Consider the following 19,611-nt stretch of genomic DNA (forward strand, 5'->3'; position numbering starts at 1 on the left):
AAGTTTTCATTGGGAATCAGCACACATGCACATGTCAACTCTGTTGGTGCCCTACTACTTCTGTTTAAGCACACTTATTAAAAGCAAGAGTTAAATGGTAGCAGTGGAAAATAAATGTATGTGGCTGTACTACTATGAAGACTGCTGAACAAGCAAGCGCTTTTTACCTTTACCCCAATTAGCTTTTTCAAAAGTGTTGACAACTTATGATCCTAACAGTTTAGACAAGTTGCTTTTCCTCTTTTCTTAGAAGTTTAAATCAATTGCATAGGTCTGTTTCACCAAAAAGATATCCCAGTGTGAACAATTCTGGAAAAGGTAACCTTGCAATACCACTGGGAGAGACTCGAAAGAAGGAGCCTAAACCACTGACCTGGATACATGCGGAAGGTTCATTTGTCCAAAATGAGTAGCCACCAACTAAGTATATTCTGCCATTGTGAACAGCAACTCCCGATTCATTTTGGCCTGAAGCAGAAAAACAAAACCATATGTGTTTGTTAATCTTTTTATATATATATACATATACTACTTCTATACTGTGGGATGCTGCACATAGATTCAGCTAGCCAGCTGTTTACATGGAAACATTGCTATAATCTCTCTTAAAACAGAGTCAACAGACAAGCATATTGGTACATTTCCAATGTTTTTGAAGAATCTAAAATAGTACAGCACACCCATGCAAGTTGTAAGTTCTACTTATTGTAAATTTCTCCTGCTACTGCACACATTTGCCCAAGCATTTCTATTTAAGTATATTTTAAAAACATGTACAGCACTCTTCAGTGTTTCTATTCCCACCATGCACCAAATAATTGCTATTTTGAGGGGGATGGGTTATCTCACAATCAACAGCTGATGTACAAGCTGTGTTCTTGCACTGGTATACACCACAGTCAGATACAAGTGGTGTTTACTGGTTGTGATAGCACTGATCACTTTTAGAGCAGGATAAAGGGCACCTGAACTTGTTTTAACAACTCCCCATCTTCTGTCTTTGCAGTTGATTAGCAATAATAAGCAACCTATGAGCAAAAGACAACAGTAGCAGGTACTGGTCATAGGATTGAAGGAGAAAGTTTGGAGTAGAGCAGGCCTGCAACAACTTTTGCAGCCCCACCCAATAAAAAGAAGAGCTTCTAACTAAGTTGCCATACACAACGGGGCTGGCCTGACAAAAGTGGTGCGTGTCTGGGATGAGGAGAAGTAGTGTTTTCAGCACTCCGCACATTTAATTATATGAAGTGGAGAAAGGAATCCAGATATTTCTTCTTGTATCAGAGTATCCATCACTGGGTTCTTGTTGGTCTATTGCTTCAATGCCAGAACTTGCATGAAGCTGATTGTGTTTTGCTTTCCTTGCAAATCAGCAAAATCCAAAGCTCAAACAGTGCAAACTAACTGAATTTAAAAGTGAGGGAGGAGGGAAGAATTTGACTTGAAACTTTGCTGTAGTGCCATACTCTACTAAAATATACAAACAAAATACTTGCCTGTCAACAGACTGAAGTTGCAGCGGGTCCACTGGTCAGTGTCTATATTGTAGGAATCTATGTGGCGGACAAGAATCCTGTCATTGTTATAATCCAGGTCATTGCCTCCTAAAATATACAGCTTCCTTTGCACAGCTGCCATTGAATGGTAGACTCTTCTCTGCAACATGGGGCTGCGGCTAAGCCATTTATTCTGTAAATATAAACATAAGAGAACTGGTTCACATTAACTTCTATAGGGGAAAATAATAGTCTTTCTTACTAGGTTCAAGGTGGCTTGCAATAAACGTTACCCATATAGCCACATCAAAATGATGTTTGAAAATTAAGTAATAACTTACGTTTTCATAGCCTAAGCTATTAAAATTAACCAAATGAATGAAAATTTAGCCAAACGTTTTCCCAGGCAGAAAAGTCTTGCTTGGTGCCCTTTTATTTCTTAATGTGTATCACTGGCTAAGTAAACAATAGTGATATTTTTAATTGGTAAAAGAAGAGGTGAAACAAATTTATTATTAGAAGAATGGAGAGTAGTGTGCATGAAACAGTGGAAATCGTAAAACAATTGCACCATGTAGCCCCCATAATGTATAGCTATCCGTTATATTGTGTATTATTTGGCTAGGAGGAATTAATATTTGCATTAGCAGTCCAGTCCCTTGACACAGAACTATAGACACCATCTGCTTTGCAAAGCCTGCCTGCATCCCCTGATTATATCTTAGCTTCCTCCACAGCAGTGACTGCCAGGTAAGCTGCTAAGCACTGCAAAGGCAAGGAAACAGAGGGGCCTGGTGGGGTCATTCCTAATAAGCCAGTGTGTGAATACTAATCAGCAGTGGAGAAGCAGAGGTCACCCCAGCCTGCCTGTTGGCAGGTAGCTATGTGCTCAGTGGCAGATGGTAGGCATTATCAGCACTCCACAAAGGCCTAGCGCAGAAACAGGCACTAGCACCGAATTATAGAGGTATTGAGATTCTGTGCAAGGCGCAAGCAGATGTGAGGTTCTTCCAGTGCCCACCGTATACAATATGCCAGCAGAATTTTTAAAAAGAGCATGTGTGTAAAAACACGAAGCCGACCTCATTGTAAGAATGCTAACACACACTTTCTACCTATTAACTGTTTGTGTTTGGGGGCTCTGGCCTAAAAGGAACCCAAGTATGCAGAGGGCCAGAAGTGGGAGGAAACAGCTTCTGAGCCCCCAAAGGCAACAAAATGTAATACACATAAAAAATGGGAGCATTAGAAAATGTAAATAAATAGGCAGGATGTTATTTTGTTCATGTTGACAAACATTTGCATGCAAAACAAATCCTAGGCTTCATACAGAGAGAAGTCAACTGGGCTAGGTTTTGGTGCAAGAAATGCAGGTACTTCTAAGGGGTTTAAGGTGGCTCAATGCACTACTAAAATCAAGCCCCTTTTCTGTAATCACAAATCACTGTTTGACAGCAAATGGGACTAAAGAATGCACGAAATCTGTCTAAAGCTGGAAGTAGAAATTATACAAAACAAATGGCTGCTGCTGGTGAATAAGGCAGCTTCCTGGGTCTGTTCTCCACATCTTCTCTCAACTTTTAGTGCAGAGCTTTCCAAACTTTTCATGTCGGTGACACTTTTTAGACATGCATCGTTCTGCAACACACTAATTCAGTTTTACTAGCAAAAACCAGAGGTTAAACTAACCCCTTTCCAGCCCCTGGAGGAGAGCAGAGTGTGTTCACACAACACAACTACACACTGCAGCCAACACACTAACATGCCACGAGACACAGTTTGGAAAGCTCTGATTTAGTGGAACTTGCGCCACATTGTGTTTCTCCACCAACACCAACAATGTGAAATGGAAGTGCACAAATGTCATATTATAAGGCAAATTGCACCAAATATTATTTATTTTCAGCAAACATTTACTACATTTGCACCCAGCCTTTCTTCAAGGTAGTTTAGGTCATTCTTTCCTCGCCACTCTATTTTATCCTGTCAGCCATGTTTGAGGTAGGCAAGGCTGAGATAAAGTGACCAGCCCAAGGTCATCCAGCGAGCATGTGGCTGAATGGGCTTTTGAACCCAGGTCTCTAAAGCCCTGCATTTCCACCCATTCTTCCCTAACCTGGTGTCCCCAGCTGCTGGACTACAGGGAGGCTGGTAGCAGATGGGAGTTCAAGATTTCAGAACACTGTTCCAACCATGACACAAGGAGAAAAACAAGATACGGAACTGCCTTTACCTGTTATGTGTTGTAAGGTTCTTTTAACTGGTTTTTATTTCATTAGGATAAGAATATTAACTGAATGATTAAGAATCTGGTCTAAAGGTTCCTCAGAAAGTTGCACTAATATACACTTGGCTACATTCCAAAACATAGCTAAGTGTACATAACCCCACTGATCTCAACGGGCATCAGAACACTTAAGTCTAAGTTGGACTGTGGCTTTTGTGTTTTAAGAATTACAGCCTTCCTAAAATGTGTTTGGGACAGTTGAGATGGACAAATAGTGTGATCTGGCTTATAATGCAGATTCCTATGACAGATAATACACTAACTTTTAAAACTTCTGCTTGGATGGGTTGTTTCTTAAGTATGTTTACTTATTTATAGGTATCTCAAGTGCCACCACATATGCATAGTTCATAATGTTAAGAACTACCTTTCTAGATCAGATCCAAGGCTCATCAGTAACCTGCAAGATACCTCTGAAAGCATGAAGCTGACAACTATTTACGTTACTTGTTCCTAGCATCTGACATTCCATAGAATCATAGAGTTGGAAGAGACCACAAGGGCCATCGAGTCCAACCCCCTGCCAAGCAGGAAACACCATCAGAGCACTCCTGACATATGGTTGTCAAGCCTCTGCTTAAAGACCTCCAAAGAAGGAGACTCCACCACACTCCTTGGCAGCAAATTCCACTGTCGAACAGCTCTTACTGTCAGGAAGTTCTTCCTAATGTTTAGAACCTGCCTCTGAAAATGAAGTGATAGGTGTATATGCATACATAGAACCATTAGTTTCACCAGCTTTCAGCCTGTTAACATTATTTGTGGCACTTTAAAAAAATGATTAATAGTTCTAAGTGCAAGAGGCCCAGGGGTTGACTTGGCTCACTTAAATAATCCAAGGTTCAACTTCAGGCTTCTCAGCTGGGAAATCCCAATGAGCTGCGCTGGGAAAGATGCTTATATCAGCAGGAGTCTTTACATTTCCAACTATTAACTTATACAAATAGATACCAAGGTCATGATATTTGCCTCACAATAAGGATGCCGCACTAACCGATGGCAGGATCATAGGGATCAAGGGTACCCATCTCTCATCAGTGCTAAGGCAGACTGGAATACAGGTTTTGCATAAACTTCCTGTATCTTCCTTCACCATGAGCTTCAGCGCTCAAGTAACATACATTGCAGGGACCGAGACGGCTGGATGGTGGATATTAAGACACATATGGGTCACCTATTTCCAGACTGTCCTGGTGAGCTGCTTCCTTGCATACTAAAGAGTAAGGGAAAACAGGGCTCTCTTAAGGGCTGCCAGGATCTGCCAATGCGCAGGAGCTGCGCTTTTATATCCTCACCTAAGCTATTGTTGTTTGGAATGAGATGCTTTACTCATTTGATAGTGCATTTACTCACATACTTTGCATTCTTTGTGTTTAAATAAATACTTGTAATATATAAACTTACTTGTGAAGGATCATACACCATTAGCCTGTTCTGATATTGTGCAGTATTTGTTACTCCTCCTGTAACAGATGTTTACAGTGTTACACGAACATTAAACACAGTTGGGAGTGCATTAAAGCAAATTATCTACCATTAGGAAGCATACTGCAATTTTTTCCATGCTACATGCAAAAAGGAATTTGTCAAGTTTCACTTTCCAACATTCTTATTTCTCCAGTGGCAAGTTAACAATATACCCATGTTCATGTGCTACAAACCACAACTAGGCAAAATAAGTCGCACCCTTTGAATACTGAAGGGTACCTGAAGGTCACCATTCTGTTTCTTCTGCTAAGAGAGGTCCTCTGAACAAACACAGTTAAAGTAAGGACAGCAGTAATATGTTGCATGATGACACAAATATATGCAAGACATCTGGAAGAATAGGGCTGTCCTAAGATTAAATTCAAGGTATATTATATTAGGGTGGGGCGACCCTGTACAGTACCATAACCTTGGAGAAGTGTCAGGATAAAAATACATCTAATCATAATATATGCTAAAAACAATGTCATCTGTAGCCACCTATCCTGCTGACTGAACTTCTGTGATGTTGCAGAATGCTAGTGAACATTAGAGGGAGAAATTGCACAATGTCTCCTAGTATAAGGTAATTTCTCATTGTCTCCATGTAAATTAATTTTAGGAAGGGCACAGCTTTTTCTCCATCCCCACTGTCTGTCACAAACATGTACTGAGGCAAATCAGGTGTAGCCTATTTGGTACACTTCCGTGTCACCATTTGCAGGCCCATGCGCATTGTGTCTTGAGAGCTAGGAAGAGGTAGTAACTTATGAACAACAAAAGAACATGACAAGATCTTGGAATTTAACTGGCCACTACAGATGACAGAAGGCTTTGGCATAGCCACTGGGTATGTATCCTGAATCATTCAGCCCAACTACTAGATTATTATTCACAAGGGTCGGTCCTAGGTTAAGGGTGACCCCTCCAAGGCCACCAGATGGAAGTCCTAATGGCCCATTTGCTTCCGTCTGGACCTTTGGCCAGAATCTTCAACCCAGACCCCTTTACCAGGGTATCCTGAGATTCTGACATAGCCAAAGGGAGGGTTCCTCTTATCTTTCAAGTTAGACTGAGGATCCAAACCAATGCCTTTTTTTTTTCCTCCACCAAAGTTGTGGCAGTTGCTTTGAGGAAGTCAAAAACCCAAGGGGGCCCAATTTGTCTACAGGCAAATTTCTCCCTGGCCCCAAATATGGTGACTGCTTGAACTCCACAACAAGGTTGTGCCTACATATGCAGAGCCAAACTTACAGGGAGGAATGGATTGCCAACTGTGCTCTGGCTCTAAGTGCAGCCAGCTTAAATTCAGTGGCGGCGGACCAGAGTGAATACTACATTCAGCTGGTCCACTGCTGAAGACCTACCCTCTCCCCCCACAAAGGCCATGATTGGCCCATTTGAAGCTAAGATTTTGGCAGCATACCCCTCGCGCCCTCACCAGCTCCTGCAGCTGCACTAGGCTGCAGCTGCCGCTTCCCTAAAGAGGTAAACAGTCTCTTCCTGTGGATCCCATTACTTGAAAAGCTACACTTAAATTGCAAAGTTGGAATTTCAAGTAACAGCTACAAGGATGAAAGAGTGAAATGAAAGTGTGCTGAAAGGGAGGAACGAGGAGTGTGAATTAAAAGTTGGGAAAGGAGGAGCTTTGTACTTTTTACAGAAATGCAAGGAAATCTAGAAATCTGCTTCATGGCAACCTCAAAGCTCAGTCAGATCAGAATGATTAGATGAGAAATTGTGATCACATTTCTTTTTTCTCTCTTTTTAAGGTAAGTAGAGGGGTGACCAGTAGTGGGACCATAGCACACAGGAAGTGGTGTGGGAAGGGGGACACGACTCTTTCTGCCTGTGTCACTGTTCCCAGTAAGACTATCCGTGCTGTTCATTCCAGGAGTGAAGAGGCCTTTTTATGCATGATGGGTTGGGTTGGGTTATGGGGCCGGAGAGACAGGAAAGAGTGTGGAAACTGAGAAGCAGAAGGGCGGGCAGGCTGACAGAAAGGTACAAGGTATTTTCATTTCAAAATGATGGGTAACTAAAATCTAGCTCCTCTCTCAACCCAGCCGATGATCTGTACTAAAATACCTGCTATTTAAGCCTGTCCACAGCACAAGAATCATGCAAATTCAAAGGATACTTTCGCCATAGGCATTTGTCCGGCTGGGTCTTAACATTGGCGTGGAAGCATAAAACGTGCATTCATTTCTTGGTACTGGGGATGTTTCCCCTCCGCATGTTTAATTTTTCTCACGTGCACACACATACCTACACCTTAAAGCCATTATGTTCCCTTTGCCTTCTTTCTGCACCCCCCCCCCTTTTTAAAAAAGATTCATTTGCCAAAATGAGATGCTATGGATTTACATACAGATTTGACGACAGAAAAATAGACCTGGAATTAATAGCACAGCCTCTATATGTTTTAATCCTCCCTTCCCCCCTCAGATCAAATACCCTTGCCTCCAGCAGAATTCCTGGCTTTGAAAGTCATCAAGCTGATTTGACTGCTCTTAGGTTAGGCTGCCTCATGCTGTTCCACTGCCCCCCTGCAATCACCGCATTTGCAGGAAGATTCTCTGCCAACAAGTATATTTTATAGATTGGCAGTTTTGCTCTCTTTCCTCTCCCCCATCTCCCCTTAACCGCCACCTTCTCCCCAGGGGAGGAATATGCATCTTAACAGCTTTCTATAGATTCATCTGCCATTAACTATGCCATTTCTTATCAGCATCAATTTTCAAAAAACCAAGTTTATCCTAACTTTGAAGTGCTACAGTGGAAAAGTTTCAGGGCTGTTGTTCTTTTTTTATATAGATATAAAAAGCAACCTACCAAAATTTAAATTTAACAAGCCCATAATGCCCCCCACAAACGACCATTTTAAGAATACTCTAGGCAATGGAGGAATAGGTATAAAATGTCTTTTGAAAAAAATAGCAGAAAAATAAAAGTTTAAATGGTACCAGAAAAAGTGATGTTTTTCCATCATAAAATGGGACAATCAAAAGGCAATTGCTTTTACTTCCCTGTGCTGCTTTCCAAAAGGAGAATGATAATATCAGTGGAGATGATATCCGGATGCGTTTAAAAATAAAGTCTATAATAAAGTCTTTTAGAAGTCAAGCAACCTGTAAATAGCTCATAGGATTTCAAATGCAGGAGGAGAAAAATGTATCAGTAAGCGATTGTAATTTTTTTGGCTCGCTGATTGCTGGCTGAATTTATATACAACTACTGGGATAAATAATGCACCGCATGAGAACAACTTCGCTGTGTTGGATTAGTGATCTATTCAGACCAGAATCCTGTCTCTGATGCCATGAAATATGTTTACAGAGTATACCATTCCCCAGCATTCATTACTAGCCTCTGCAAGTAGTACAGTATCCTGCTTCAGTTGTTTGTGTTCCTTTGTTTCTGAATGCCATTGAACCTTCACCACCACTATAACTTCCTCTTAGCAACCATACTATGTGTGGATGGGTCATTTCCCTACCAATTTTTGAACCAGCCATCAGCCGAATTTCAGTGTGTGTGCCTTTTCATTTATTTGTTGTGGAAGTATTAGGAACAGTTGCTTAATTTCATGTGGAAAATCTTTCAGACCTGCTTTTTCAAAGTTCATCAAACTGCACCATAGCACTAAAAAACGTATGATTTGTCGTGCTATACTTGGACTAGCACAGCAGTGGGGAATCATTTTTGTCTCTAAAGTAACAAAATAACTTTCTATATGTAAATTGCTCCAAAAAGTACCGCATTTTTTTCAAAATGTTTATTTCTTTGAGAAAAAACTAAGGGAGGGGGACAGATATCCCCCTTCCCATGTATTCAAAATTTCCATAAACCTGTCTCTAATCAGAATTTAGCCCCTGTTCTTCAGTTGGTAGTTGGGGTGCTTAATCCTGTTCTGCTGTAAAGCTATTTGTACAGCAAGGCAAAATGGAACCCTGCCCTCCTGCTGGATGTGGTTTGTGGGACAAGTCCTTGTAGCCCAAATTGGACCCCCTGGTGGACCATAATTAGTCCATGGGCTAGAGATTCTCCACCCCTGTACTAGCACTATATAGCATGATATCTGATGGACTGAAGGCATGACAAGAGGGAGGGCAGCTTTTTACAAGAGAAAATAAGGGTGTAAATTAAGTGCTTTGCTAGGTCAGAGCCAGGTTCAATCTAGGCTCACATTCTGTCTGCAACTGTGGCCAAAATTATACTGTGGAAGCTTGTAGGAATATCCGTGCTCTGGAGTTTCCATCCAGCAGTCAGAAATGCATTGACTGTAATAATGGACAATCCGTTTCTGAATGTGGTGCACTGGTTAGAACAGGGTTTCCCAAACTCCAGCTGTTTTTGGACTACAACTCCCATCTAGCTAGCAGGACCATTGGTCAGGGATGATGGGAGTTGTAGTCCAAAAACAGTTGGGGATCAAAGTTTGGGAAACCCTGGGTTAGAGTCTTGAACTAGGACTGCGAGACCAGGGTTCAAATCTCCCCTCAGCAACTAACCTTGGGCTAGTTGCTGTCTCTGCCCAGCCTTCCTCGCAGGACTGTTCTAAGGACAAAATGGGGAGAGAAGTGCACCACATTTAGCTTTTTATAAGAACAATGGAATATCAATGTAATAATCAATAAAAAATTTTAAAACAGCTTGAGATGAAAGATACGATTCATGAAAGCCTTTCCTATGCAATTTCATGAAATGGGAAAGGAGACGGACTGAGGAAGAGGGGATAGATGTGTTGCTAGTCACCAGTGATGCCACAACTTTCGAAATCCCCAAGATCTCCGCTTTGGTTGTCAAAAGAAGCGTTTTTCCCCCTTGCAGTACGAGTGCTGGGAAAATGTGGTCTCCTTGGAAGGAAAAGCAAAAACATTCCTTGAAGGAAGAAGTCTGGATCCTGAGTAATAAGCAAATATCTGCTGTTGCTTTCAAACATATAAGCAGTGGTGGCTGGTACCCATTGGGACAGGTGGGGAGAAAGGCAGGAGTGGTGTGGTAGCCATTGAGCAGTGGTGGCTGGTACCCATTGGGACAGGTGGGGAGAACAGGTAAAAGGTAAAGGTACCCCTGCCCGTACGGGCCAGTCGTGTCCGACTCTAGGGTTGCGTGCTCATTTCGCTCTAGAGGCCATGAGCCAGCGCCGTCCGAAGACACTTCTGGGTCACGTGGCCAGCGTGACGAAGCTGCAGCTGGCGAGCCAGCACCAGCGCAGCACACGGAAACGCCGTTTACCTTCCCGCTATAAAGCGGTCCCTATTTATCTACTTGCACTTAAGAGTGCTTTCGAACTGCTAGGTGGGCAGGAGCTGGGACCGAACGACGGGAGCTCACCCCGCTGCGGGGATTCGAACCACCGACCATACGATCGGCAAGTCCTAGGCACTGAGGTTTTACCCACAGCGCCACCCGCATCCCTCTAGGGGAGAACAGGAGGTGGAGCCAAAGCCAATGGCAGGTGGAAGCCACTGATTCCAGCTTTGTCCCCATCCTTCCTACTGAATTCCCTAAGTGCAACACAGAGGAGGAAGCTGACGGGGATCATATATTGTGCCTGTTGTATTAATGCATAATGCAAGTGTGGGGGGGGGATGTGTGCTCTCATACTCCCAATTGGCAAATGTCTTTTAAAACATGGAAACCTTGACCTAGTATGAGGAACAGAATTAGCATTCTTGCCATGTCCATTAGCAAGGTAGTGTAAAGGAACGTCAAGTATTTCCCCGCATGCCGGTCGACAGGAGGGGGCCCTTTCACGGCATGCTCAACTAGCTCCCTTGGAGCATTTGTCTAACCACTTGTGAAAGGGGCTGCAAGACCAGACAGACCCTTGGAATAGCTGCACTTTTAGCAATGCTTTCCCCTGTCATTTCGTGTATCTCATACTGTAAGCCATTATTATGAAATGTAAACCTTCGGTGTTTTGTTTAAACGTAACAAAGACTAAAGACATTTTGATTAGAAAGACCTTGAACCCAGAATTTTGAGAGAGAATAATGTATTGGGGGTTCTTTTGGGGTTAAGTAGATCCTGCCACAGCCAGGTGTATACAGTGGTACCTCGGGTTAAGAGCTTAATTCATTCTGCAGGCCCGTTCTTAACTTGAAACTGTTCTTAACCTGAGGTACCACTTTAGCTAATGGGGCTTCCTGCTGCCGCCGTGCCGCTGCAGCGCGATTTCTGTTCTCATCCTGAAGCAAAGTTCTTAACCCAAGGTATTATTTCTGGGTTAGTGGAGTCTGTAACCTGAAGTGTCTGTAACCTGAAGCGTCTGTAACCCGAGGTACCACTGTATATGGCACTGACATATGTCTTTCAGCTACACTGACTATAAATTCCCATATAATTATACACCAAAATTTGTTTCGGATAACACAGTGCTGGTTAAACAACAAAGAGCTTGTGCTGTTTGCATATCAGCAGTTCAGGGTGACTACTGATGCTGCAGAAGCTTCAGGAGACTTGGGAAATTCTTCAATTTAATTATCCTAGAATGAGCTAGCTTGACATACTTGGATTTAAGCCAATTTAGTCCCATCAACTTCATCTACAAAGAATTTTCTCTCACACTCTGACACATATGCACACACCCCTTCCTGCCCACCCAACCTCATGCGGAATCTTAGCTTGTTTACAGATTAGGAGAGAGGTAAAGAATTGGAGCTTGCGGCCTTTATAAAGTTTGCCAAAGTGTAAAGACAGCAGTGAGAGGAGGAGAAATCGAATGTCCTGCAAAATATACCGGTTAGACTTAGAGCATTTTCTTCTTCCTTTCAGGTGCTGCAATATGAACTATAACATCATTCTAAACCCTGAAAGAAGAAAAAATGGTCTAGCCCTAACCAATATATTTCCTCATTCAGAAAAAGATCATTAAACACGAAACCATAATGGTTCTGGTGCATTTCAAGGCTATTTTGCTTGAAAACTGAAAGCATGAAAAGTATGCATCTCTTTGTGAGCAAGCCAGATCAAACACTTTTCAGAAACTGCAAAATTTAGCATTCTATAAAACCTCAAAATTACCAGTCAACAGGTGCAGAACATAACTACAGAATGCATTTCTAACATATCCCTGTTATTACTGTGCAATACAAAGGGAGGGGAGAACATCCATAAAAAGCCTTAGACTCCATTTCCCTAGCAGCATCTTCAGAAACTAAGGGGGGCTGAAAAATCCCCCAAGAGAAAGACACACCAAAAGTATCACCCCAACTCTAAATTTAAAACCGACCAACTTTATGGATATGAGTGTTATTTCAATATTCCTTTTCTGTACAATACTTAGAAATATGTATAAAACATTCTCACTTTTGGCAACAATACTCCCATTCCTAAGTTCACTATCTTTCTTCCCCCAACTATGTGTTTAATTCACTTTTGTTGTTATCTACTTTCTTATACTTCAATTTATTCTAAACCATGGCTTTCCTCAGTGCCATCATTCTTCTGCTGAGCTGTATAAAAAAATGTGTGCATAGTAATCATATTTACATCAAGGATGTAAGTATACAAACATTTTCTCCCTACCCAAAAGTCCCAGTATAAAGCTTTTTTAATTTCAATTTTAACTGTTCTTTTTCAAAACAAAATGTTGCACCTTGATTATATCCCCCTTCCTTTAGCTGCACTTTCCTTCATGTTTACTACTTGTTGTTCTTAATCACTATACTAACTCTTCCACCCCTTTTTGCATCCTAACTTGGTTTCTTAAACTTTGGCCTTTGGTGAATGAAAGCTAGACCCGTCTTCTCCAAGACAAGTTTCCTAAAACCCACTCTCCACTGACAGTGTTTTGTCATCGCACAAATGGCTCAAATGAAACATTTTCTACCTGATATCCAGAGGAGACCATCCACAACATATCCCGCATGACAGGAAAGGGATCTGTCAAAGGACTGAACGAAGGTCCATTTGTTCTTCTTAGGGCAGTAACGCTCCACCGTAGGCAGCACTTGACGTAGCTCATTTCTACCTCCGACTGCATAGAGGTATTCGTCCACAGCTCCCAACACAAAATGTTCCCGGCAGTTCTTCATTGGACCTATTTCAGCCCAAGAATTATTTCGAGGGTTGTATCTACAAGCAGTCCGTACTGCACAAGTGCGGCCAGTGGCATGCTCAACTTCGCCACCTGCTACGAAAAGGAAATCTCCCATTACAGCAACACAGTGGTGGCTTCTTCCTACTGGCATGGGAGCCAGCTCACTCCAGTTTGCAATCCCTGCTATATAAACGTTATCCTGGTCTACAGGATTAAAGTATCGAAGTTCTTTAACTTTGCAGATTTCCCGTTTCTTCCCGCCAATGATGTAAAGAGTGTCTGACTGGAAGCGAGGTTTTGTCCTTCTGGTCTGCCATATTGGCTGTGCATAGATACTCTGGTGATATACCAAGGCCTCATTGATCAGTGCTGTTGCAGTTTCACTAGCTTGGACAAGAGGGTGAGAGAGGGCTACTGTATGCAAAGTGTCCACGTCCATAAGCCCAAACCGAACATGCTGGAGAAGTTCATCCATGTATTGGTAACGACAATTGTGTTCTAGCCACCTCACAGCTAGCTAGAAGGGAAAGGGGGGGACACATGAAGTTGTCTGCATTAGCCACAATTCAGTGCGAGACTGCTTGCATTCCTAAAAGTACTGTACATTTGCATTGCCTTATCAACAACAAATTATACTCCCAAATTTCATCAGATGCATACATAAAAACATCCCTTCATCTTTCCTAAAATAATTATGACTATCAGTAGAGTTTATGTATGATAACAGAGCTGTGTTGGCTTTTAGCTCACTGATGTTTTTCTGAACACACAAGGGAGAGTTACCCTGCATGACAAAACACAGCAAATGGTACAACATTCCACAATGACTAAAAAGCATATATCATATTGGAAATCAATCTGTTAGAATACAGAAAAAAGGAGACTATGGCCATGTTCTGAAGTTCAGGTGTGCCCTGTTCTCAGTTGTGTCCTTGCCTGTTTGTAAAAGCCTTGTGCATGCGTGCATAATCAACTACACTTTACTTTCCTACTACTAGATATGTGTAAACTGGAATATATTGTGAGAAGCACAAAGCACTGGAGAAGCCAAAGAGCTTGGAATCATTATAATTTGCCATGACCTAAACAGAGTTTCTTTTTGGATGAGCTAAAAATGGGAAAAAAAATAGGTAGTAAATAGAAGCAAATTAGTGTATCTACCTGCAACATTTTCATGCAACATTATGAATGCAGTTATTGTACAACCATGAAACAAACCCTATGATTATCTGGTAGCTGCATTGGATGCAGAAAAAGTCCATAGCACTGAGTTCCCATTGAAGACAATGGAACAACCCAATCATGACTTTAGTTCCATTGATTTCAATGGGAACTAGTTGTGTCCAGATTAGATTTGATGGAGTGGAGCTGCAATTATTATAAAAAGCACACCTGCTGATCAGGCTGAAGGTCACCTGCATACTATTTCACGTACAAGGGCAGGATCTTCCAAGATCAACATACTAAAACTACATTGCATTGTATCATAAGCAATGGCAGCCAGCAACGCAACAAACCATGGGTGCAAACTGGGTGAAGACAGCTACCATGTTGTCCTGCCTCTTCTCTCAGCTAGCATTTCCACATTGCCTCGGCCTGCTTTAGAAACACACACACACACACACACACACACACACACACATATTTACACACCACCTCACACAGCCTTAACAACATCCTATGAGACATGCAGTTATTTAAAATATGGTGCAGATTAATTTTCTACATTCTTATTCCACAGTGTGTGTGTGTGTGTGTGTGTGTGTGTAAGTAAAAATACGTTAGACACAGGTGATAAACAACTATGCTAAGCTAAAGAGAAAATTAAAAGGAGTGTTCTGCTCAATCTGTTGTGCCTTTGAGCACAATCTGAGGGGAAGAAGGGAAGCAAAAAAAAAGGCAGAGAAAGCTAAAGCGAAGGTCATAGAGTGAAAGAACTTCCTCAGGGCACAGAATAAATTAAATCTCAAGGAAAAAAAATAAAATGCGATTTCCTGAGTGCAAGGCACAAACTCAAAATGACAATGATTGACAGCCAAACTATATCCGTGCAATATCTAAGGCTGCACGTTCTCATTTACCTCAGTGTAGCCAGCAAGCGCCCATTAAACATCCGTCTGATGCCCAAATTAACCTTCTTGGCAAACTGAAAGAGGCACAAACTATCATAATCAACCTTTCATTATCACAGCAGCCTCTAGTTAAAGGGTCAGAATAATTGTGCCATCAGAGCCCTGATTGTTTTCAATCAACAGACGGCTGGAGTGACAGCTCAGTGATGGAGTAGTTTGATGAAACCGCACCAGGCCTAATCAGAGCAGATGAAAGGAAGGCATGATTGGTGCAAATGAACAGTCGTGCCTCTCTTTTTCATTTACAATCTGAAATTACTCTTAAATTTACAGGTCCCCCCCCCCTTATGAGTACCTCAGAAAGAATATTTGACTTATTATGAGTTCTGACAGTGCAGAGTTATAAAACACAGGTAGGGTTTCCCCCACCCCCTTCCTCCAAGTGGAGGCTTTAAGTGTGTATTCAGCATAATTTTAACAAAATTCACTCTTGAAAAGGCGCAAAATGACTGAAGATTGGCAATGACCTCACCTTTCAGTACTGTTTGATTAGCAGGGCAGTTTATTATAGCTAACAACCTTCACAGTGACAGGAGGGTTTTCTTTAGGGAGGGAGGGTGTGGGTGTGTGGAATAACAGCAGCAATAATTGATGGGCAAAGGTCTTTTCTAAATATTTCCTCCTAACCAATTTATTGTCATACCCAGTTTTAAATACGCACATTTACACTGCTTTCCCTCTTTGGAAGAACTCAAGGCAAAGATCATTTCTTAACCCAATTAGAAGTCAGCAATTTTGTTCAATATACTAATATTTAAGCATTTGGTTAGGTTGCATCCAATCCAAAATTTGCAATTTTATATATAGGCACACAAATATATATGCTTAAATTGCTTAAATTTTATTTGCATGGCTTACAACCTTAAAACAAGTCAAATCAGAACTAATTTTCATTAAAGAGGCCCATAATATGCCAGTTATACCCAAGCCACTCAAGTCTCAACAGTCTCAACTCCTAAACTCTTTTGCACAGCTCTGCATAATTCGACCACATGGTTCCCTGAGATTCCAGCAGCTATTGAAATAAAAGCACGAAAAACATAAATCAAAGAAAACCTTTTTGTACTGCTGAACAGAGTAGGTATTTCAAGTGGTGAGCAGCAAGACCCTTTACTTTGTGTTCTTGAGCTGCATCAGATATTTGGCCAATCATACACCTCTACAGTATATCAGCATTCAGGTCAATGCAGCAAAACAAAAGGAGGCTTAGCAGCAGAGATTAATTTGTATCATTTCTACCCAAAGAAGGGCAAGCGTAAGAAGGCTGATGCTGAAAGATAGTCACATCCCATAATTTCATACGCATTCTGTACACAGTCAATTAAGTGAACCCACCTTTCCATGTCCTTTTATATACAAACAATTCTGCATCCTATCTGCATGCCATCCCGTCTATTTCTCACAGGAGTGTCAATGCAATGGAGCTATTATAAGATGGGCATAACCCAGTCAAAGCTAAACATTTTTTTAAAGCCCTTTTAATTCCTGTGGTAAATAGCATGCCTGGATCGCAACCAGTGGAAATTACTGTAGGACATGCAAAGGGCAATTCCATGATCAAACATGTTCTAACTACTGACAGAACGGGGTATAGCAGCTGTATAAGGCTGGAGAGCACCATAGCAAATTATCTTTTGCGAAGCAGTCTTTCCAGTTTCTCATCCCCATAGACTCAATTTTTGAATGGCTGGCAGTGACCACCTGCTGTAGATTGCTGGGTAGAGGTGTAAGTTGGTCCTAGCAAAGTCTCCAACAGCTACTGGTGCCCTGATGTAAGAGGGGAAGTCTTCCTCTTCAATAGCATCCATCACCATTTCCAGAATTTTGGCAAAATCTGTAATGTTTCTGCACGTATGTCACTTATGTCTGTATTTTCACTGTCTCTTTCCGAACCAGTCTGCTTCCTTAAGCTCAAATTTCTGATGGTGCTTCTCCTGCCTATATCAGCAGAAACTATTTGGGGAACCTGCAGCCATTTACCTGGAAGAGAACTGACTAGGGGCTTCTTCCAAGGCAAACAGTGGTGTCTTTGCCACATCAGCAGCCACTACACCAATAATGAGGGACATTCATCTCAAACCTATCTGCATGTCAAGCAACCCAACATTCCTCAAGCTTAGAGCAGACTGTGATTTTTAACCGGCATAAAATGTGAACACACGAGGTAAGCAACAATACAGACAGTGGTACCTCGGGTTAAGAACTTAATTCGTTCTGGAGGTCTGTTCTTAACCTGAAACTGTTCTTAACCTGAAGCACCACTTTAGCTAATGGGGCCTCCTGCCGTGCGATTTCTCTTCTCATCCTGAAGCAAAGTTCTTAACCCGAGATAATATTTCTGGGTTAGCGGAGTCTGTAACCTGAAGCGTATGTAACCCAAGGTACCACTGTATTTTAACAAATATTCCCACTTTTTGCTAGTATTTTTAAAACAATATCAGATTCTGTTTGGGAGCAACACAACAGAAATTGGAGCATGGAGCAATCTGCTGACTTTATTGGTGCTGTCATTTTTGAGGATGCAATATGAAAAATTCAAATTTTAAGTTCATACCTTGTGTTGTTGAGAGTCTATACTTTAGAGAGACACAGCAGAATGCAACTGCAGAGTTAAAAATAACTGCTGTATACATTATTATTTCTTTCCTATTGTTGTTTAGTTGTGTCCGACTCTTTGTGACCCTATTATCTGCCCTTAAAAATTTACCTGTGAAATTTCAGGGGGAAATTTAGAAGTAGGCTCTGGTGCAGCATGAAGTGCAGCTTCTGGGGGAAAAGTGGGAGGGTAAGGAAATAAAATTAAAAGACGCCTGCTTCTTGGGAGAAGGGCAATGACAGGCCTAGACAGCATCTTGAGAAGTAGAGACATCACCTTGCCAACAAACGTCCGTATAGTTAAAGCTATGGTGAAGGCTGATCGCCGAAGAATTGATGCTTTTGAATTATGGTGCTGGAGGAGACTCTTGAGAGTCCCATGGACTGCAAGAAGATCAAACCTCTCCATTCTGAAGGAAATCAGCCCTGAGTGCTCACTGGAAGGACAGATTGTGAAGCTGAGGCTCCAGTACTTTGGCCACCTCATGAGAAGAGAAGACTCCCTGGAGAAGACCCTGATGTTGGGAAAGATGGAGGGCACAAGGAGAAGGGGGCGACAGAGGACGAGATGGTTGGATAGTGTTTTCGAGGTTACCAGCATGAGTCTGACCAAGCTGCGGGGGGCAGTGGAGGACAGGAGTGCCTGGCGTTCTCTGGTCCATGGGGTCACGAAGAGTCGGACACGACTAAACGACTAAACAACAACAAAGGAAATAAAACATTTTTTAAAAACCAAGCGAAGTGCTAATTGTGATATCCTTTTCAGGTTACATTCACTCATGGATTTCATGCCTCCATTGAAATAAATGAGACACTCAGCTCCTGCAAAAGCTGCCTGTGATTGCTAGGACGCATGCAGTTTGTCATCTGTAGCAGAAGCATTCAACAGATGGTTTCTTGTTTCATTTCACAGGCTGTCGACTTTGATGAGCTATGTGTTTCTATGAGGCTGCCTGCATGCCTCTATTCAGATGTTCTTCCAAGACCCTGCTCAGAGTACTCTCAACTTCTGGAGTTTGGTGTTTAGTATTCCCTCCTCCAGTGGCATGCAGTCATTGGACTGAGGGGACTAGGCTGGTCCCCTAAATGTTTCCCTGGTGCCTCTTTCCCAAAGCCAGGGAAGCTTCTGCCTGGCTTAGGGAGGGAGGTGCGGGGTTCCGTTGGGTCCAAGATCCGTTCTGCCATATTCCCAAAGTCTATCCAGTTTTTGGAAGGAGGCAGAAAGCTCCAGCATCCTGTCAGAGCCCAGGCACCTCCTTCGCAACGCCCAGAAAACTTCTGACTGGCTTAGGGAGGGAGGCGCGATGCTCATGTGCGTGATGTCAGCATGTCACAATGTCACATGCATGACATTGCCCTCACAAGCTGGCACCTCTGGCCCTAACTGTTCCCTTATGAAAAATTTCACCGCATACCACTGCCCTCTGGTCCATCCACTGGACTCCTCCTTGATGAGCTTCACAAGGCAACAGAACGTGCTGCTTACTTCTTCAGCTTTAGAAATAGCTTGATACTATTGGCTAGTTTTGAACTGCAATTTGTTGGTTGCTGCACTTTGTCGTTTATTGTTGTAATTTTATGTCG

The 19,611-nt window shown here is 42.1% G+C and overlaps 1 protein-coding gene across 4 annotated transcripts in view; it reads right to left on the minus strand.

Annotated features, from left to right (window-relative positions):
- The window catches only part of KLHL32 (kelch like family member 32), a 68,405-nt gene that overhangs the window by 3,359 nt on the left and 45,435 nt on the right, over positions 1–19,611 (minus strand). For 2 of the 4 annotated variants that reach the window (XM_079971653.1, XM_079971652.1), the window contains 4 exons: positions 13,091–13,817; positions 5,188–5,246; positions 1,497–1,689; positions 374–468 (listed from right to left, as the gene is read on the minus strand). In XM_079971653.1, coding sequence (XP_079827779.1) covers positions 374–468; positions 1,497–1,689; positions 5,188–5,246; positions 13,091–13,817 — 1,074 coding nt within the window. Of the gene's footprint in view, positions 1–373; positions 469–1,496; positions 1,690–5,187; positions 5,247–13,090; positions 13,818–19,611 lie in introns of those variants that run through there. The other 2 variants (XM_079971655.1, XM_079971654.1) reach the window with 2 other exon arrangements.

The sequence above is a fragment of the Podarcis cretensis genome (genome assembly GCF_951804945.1).
Source record: "Podarcis cretensis genome assembly, chromosome: 3".
Taxonomy (NCBI): Eukaryota; Metazoa; Chordata; class Lepidosauria; order Squamata; family Lacertidae; genus Podarcis; species Podarcis cretensis.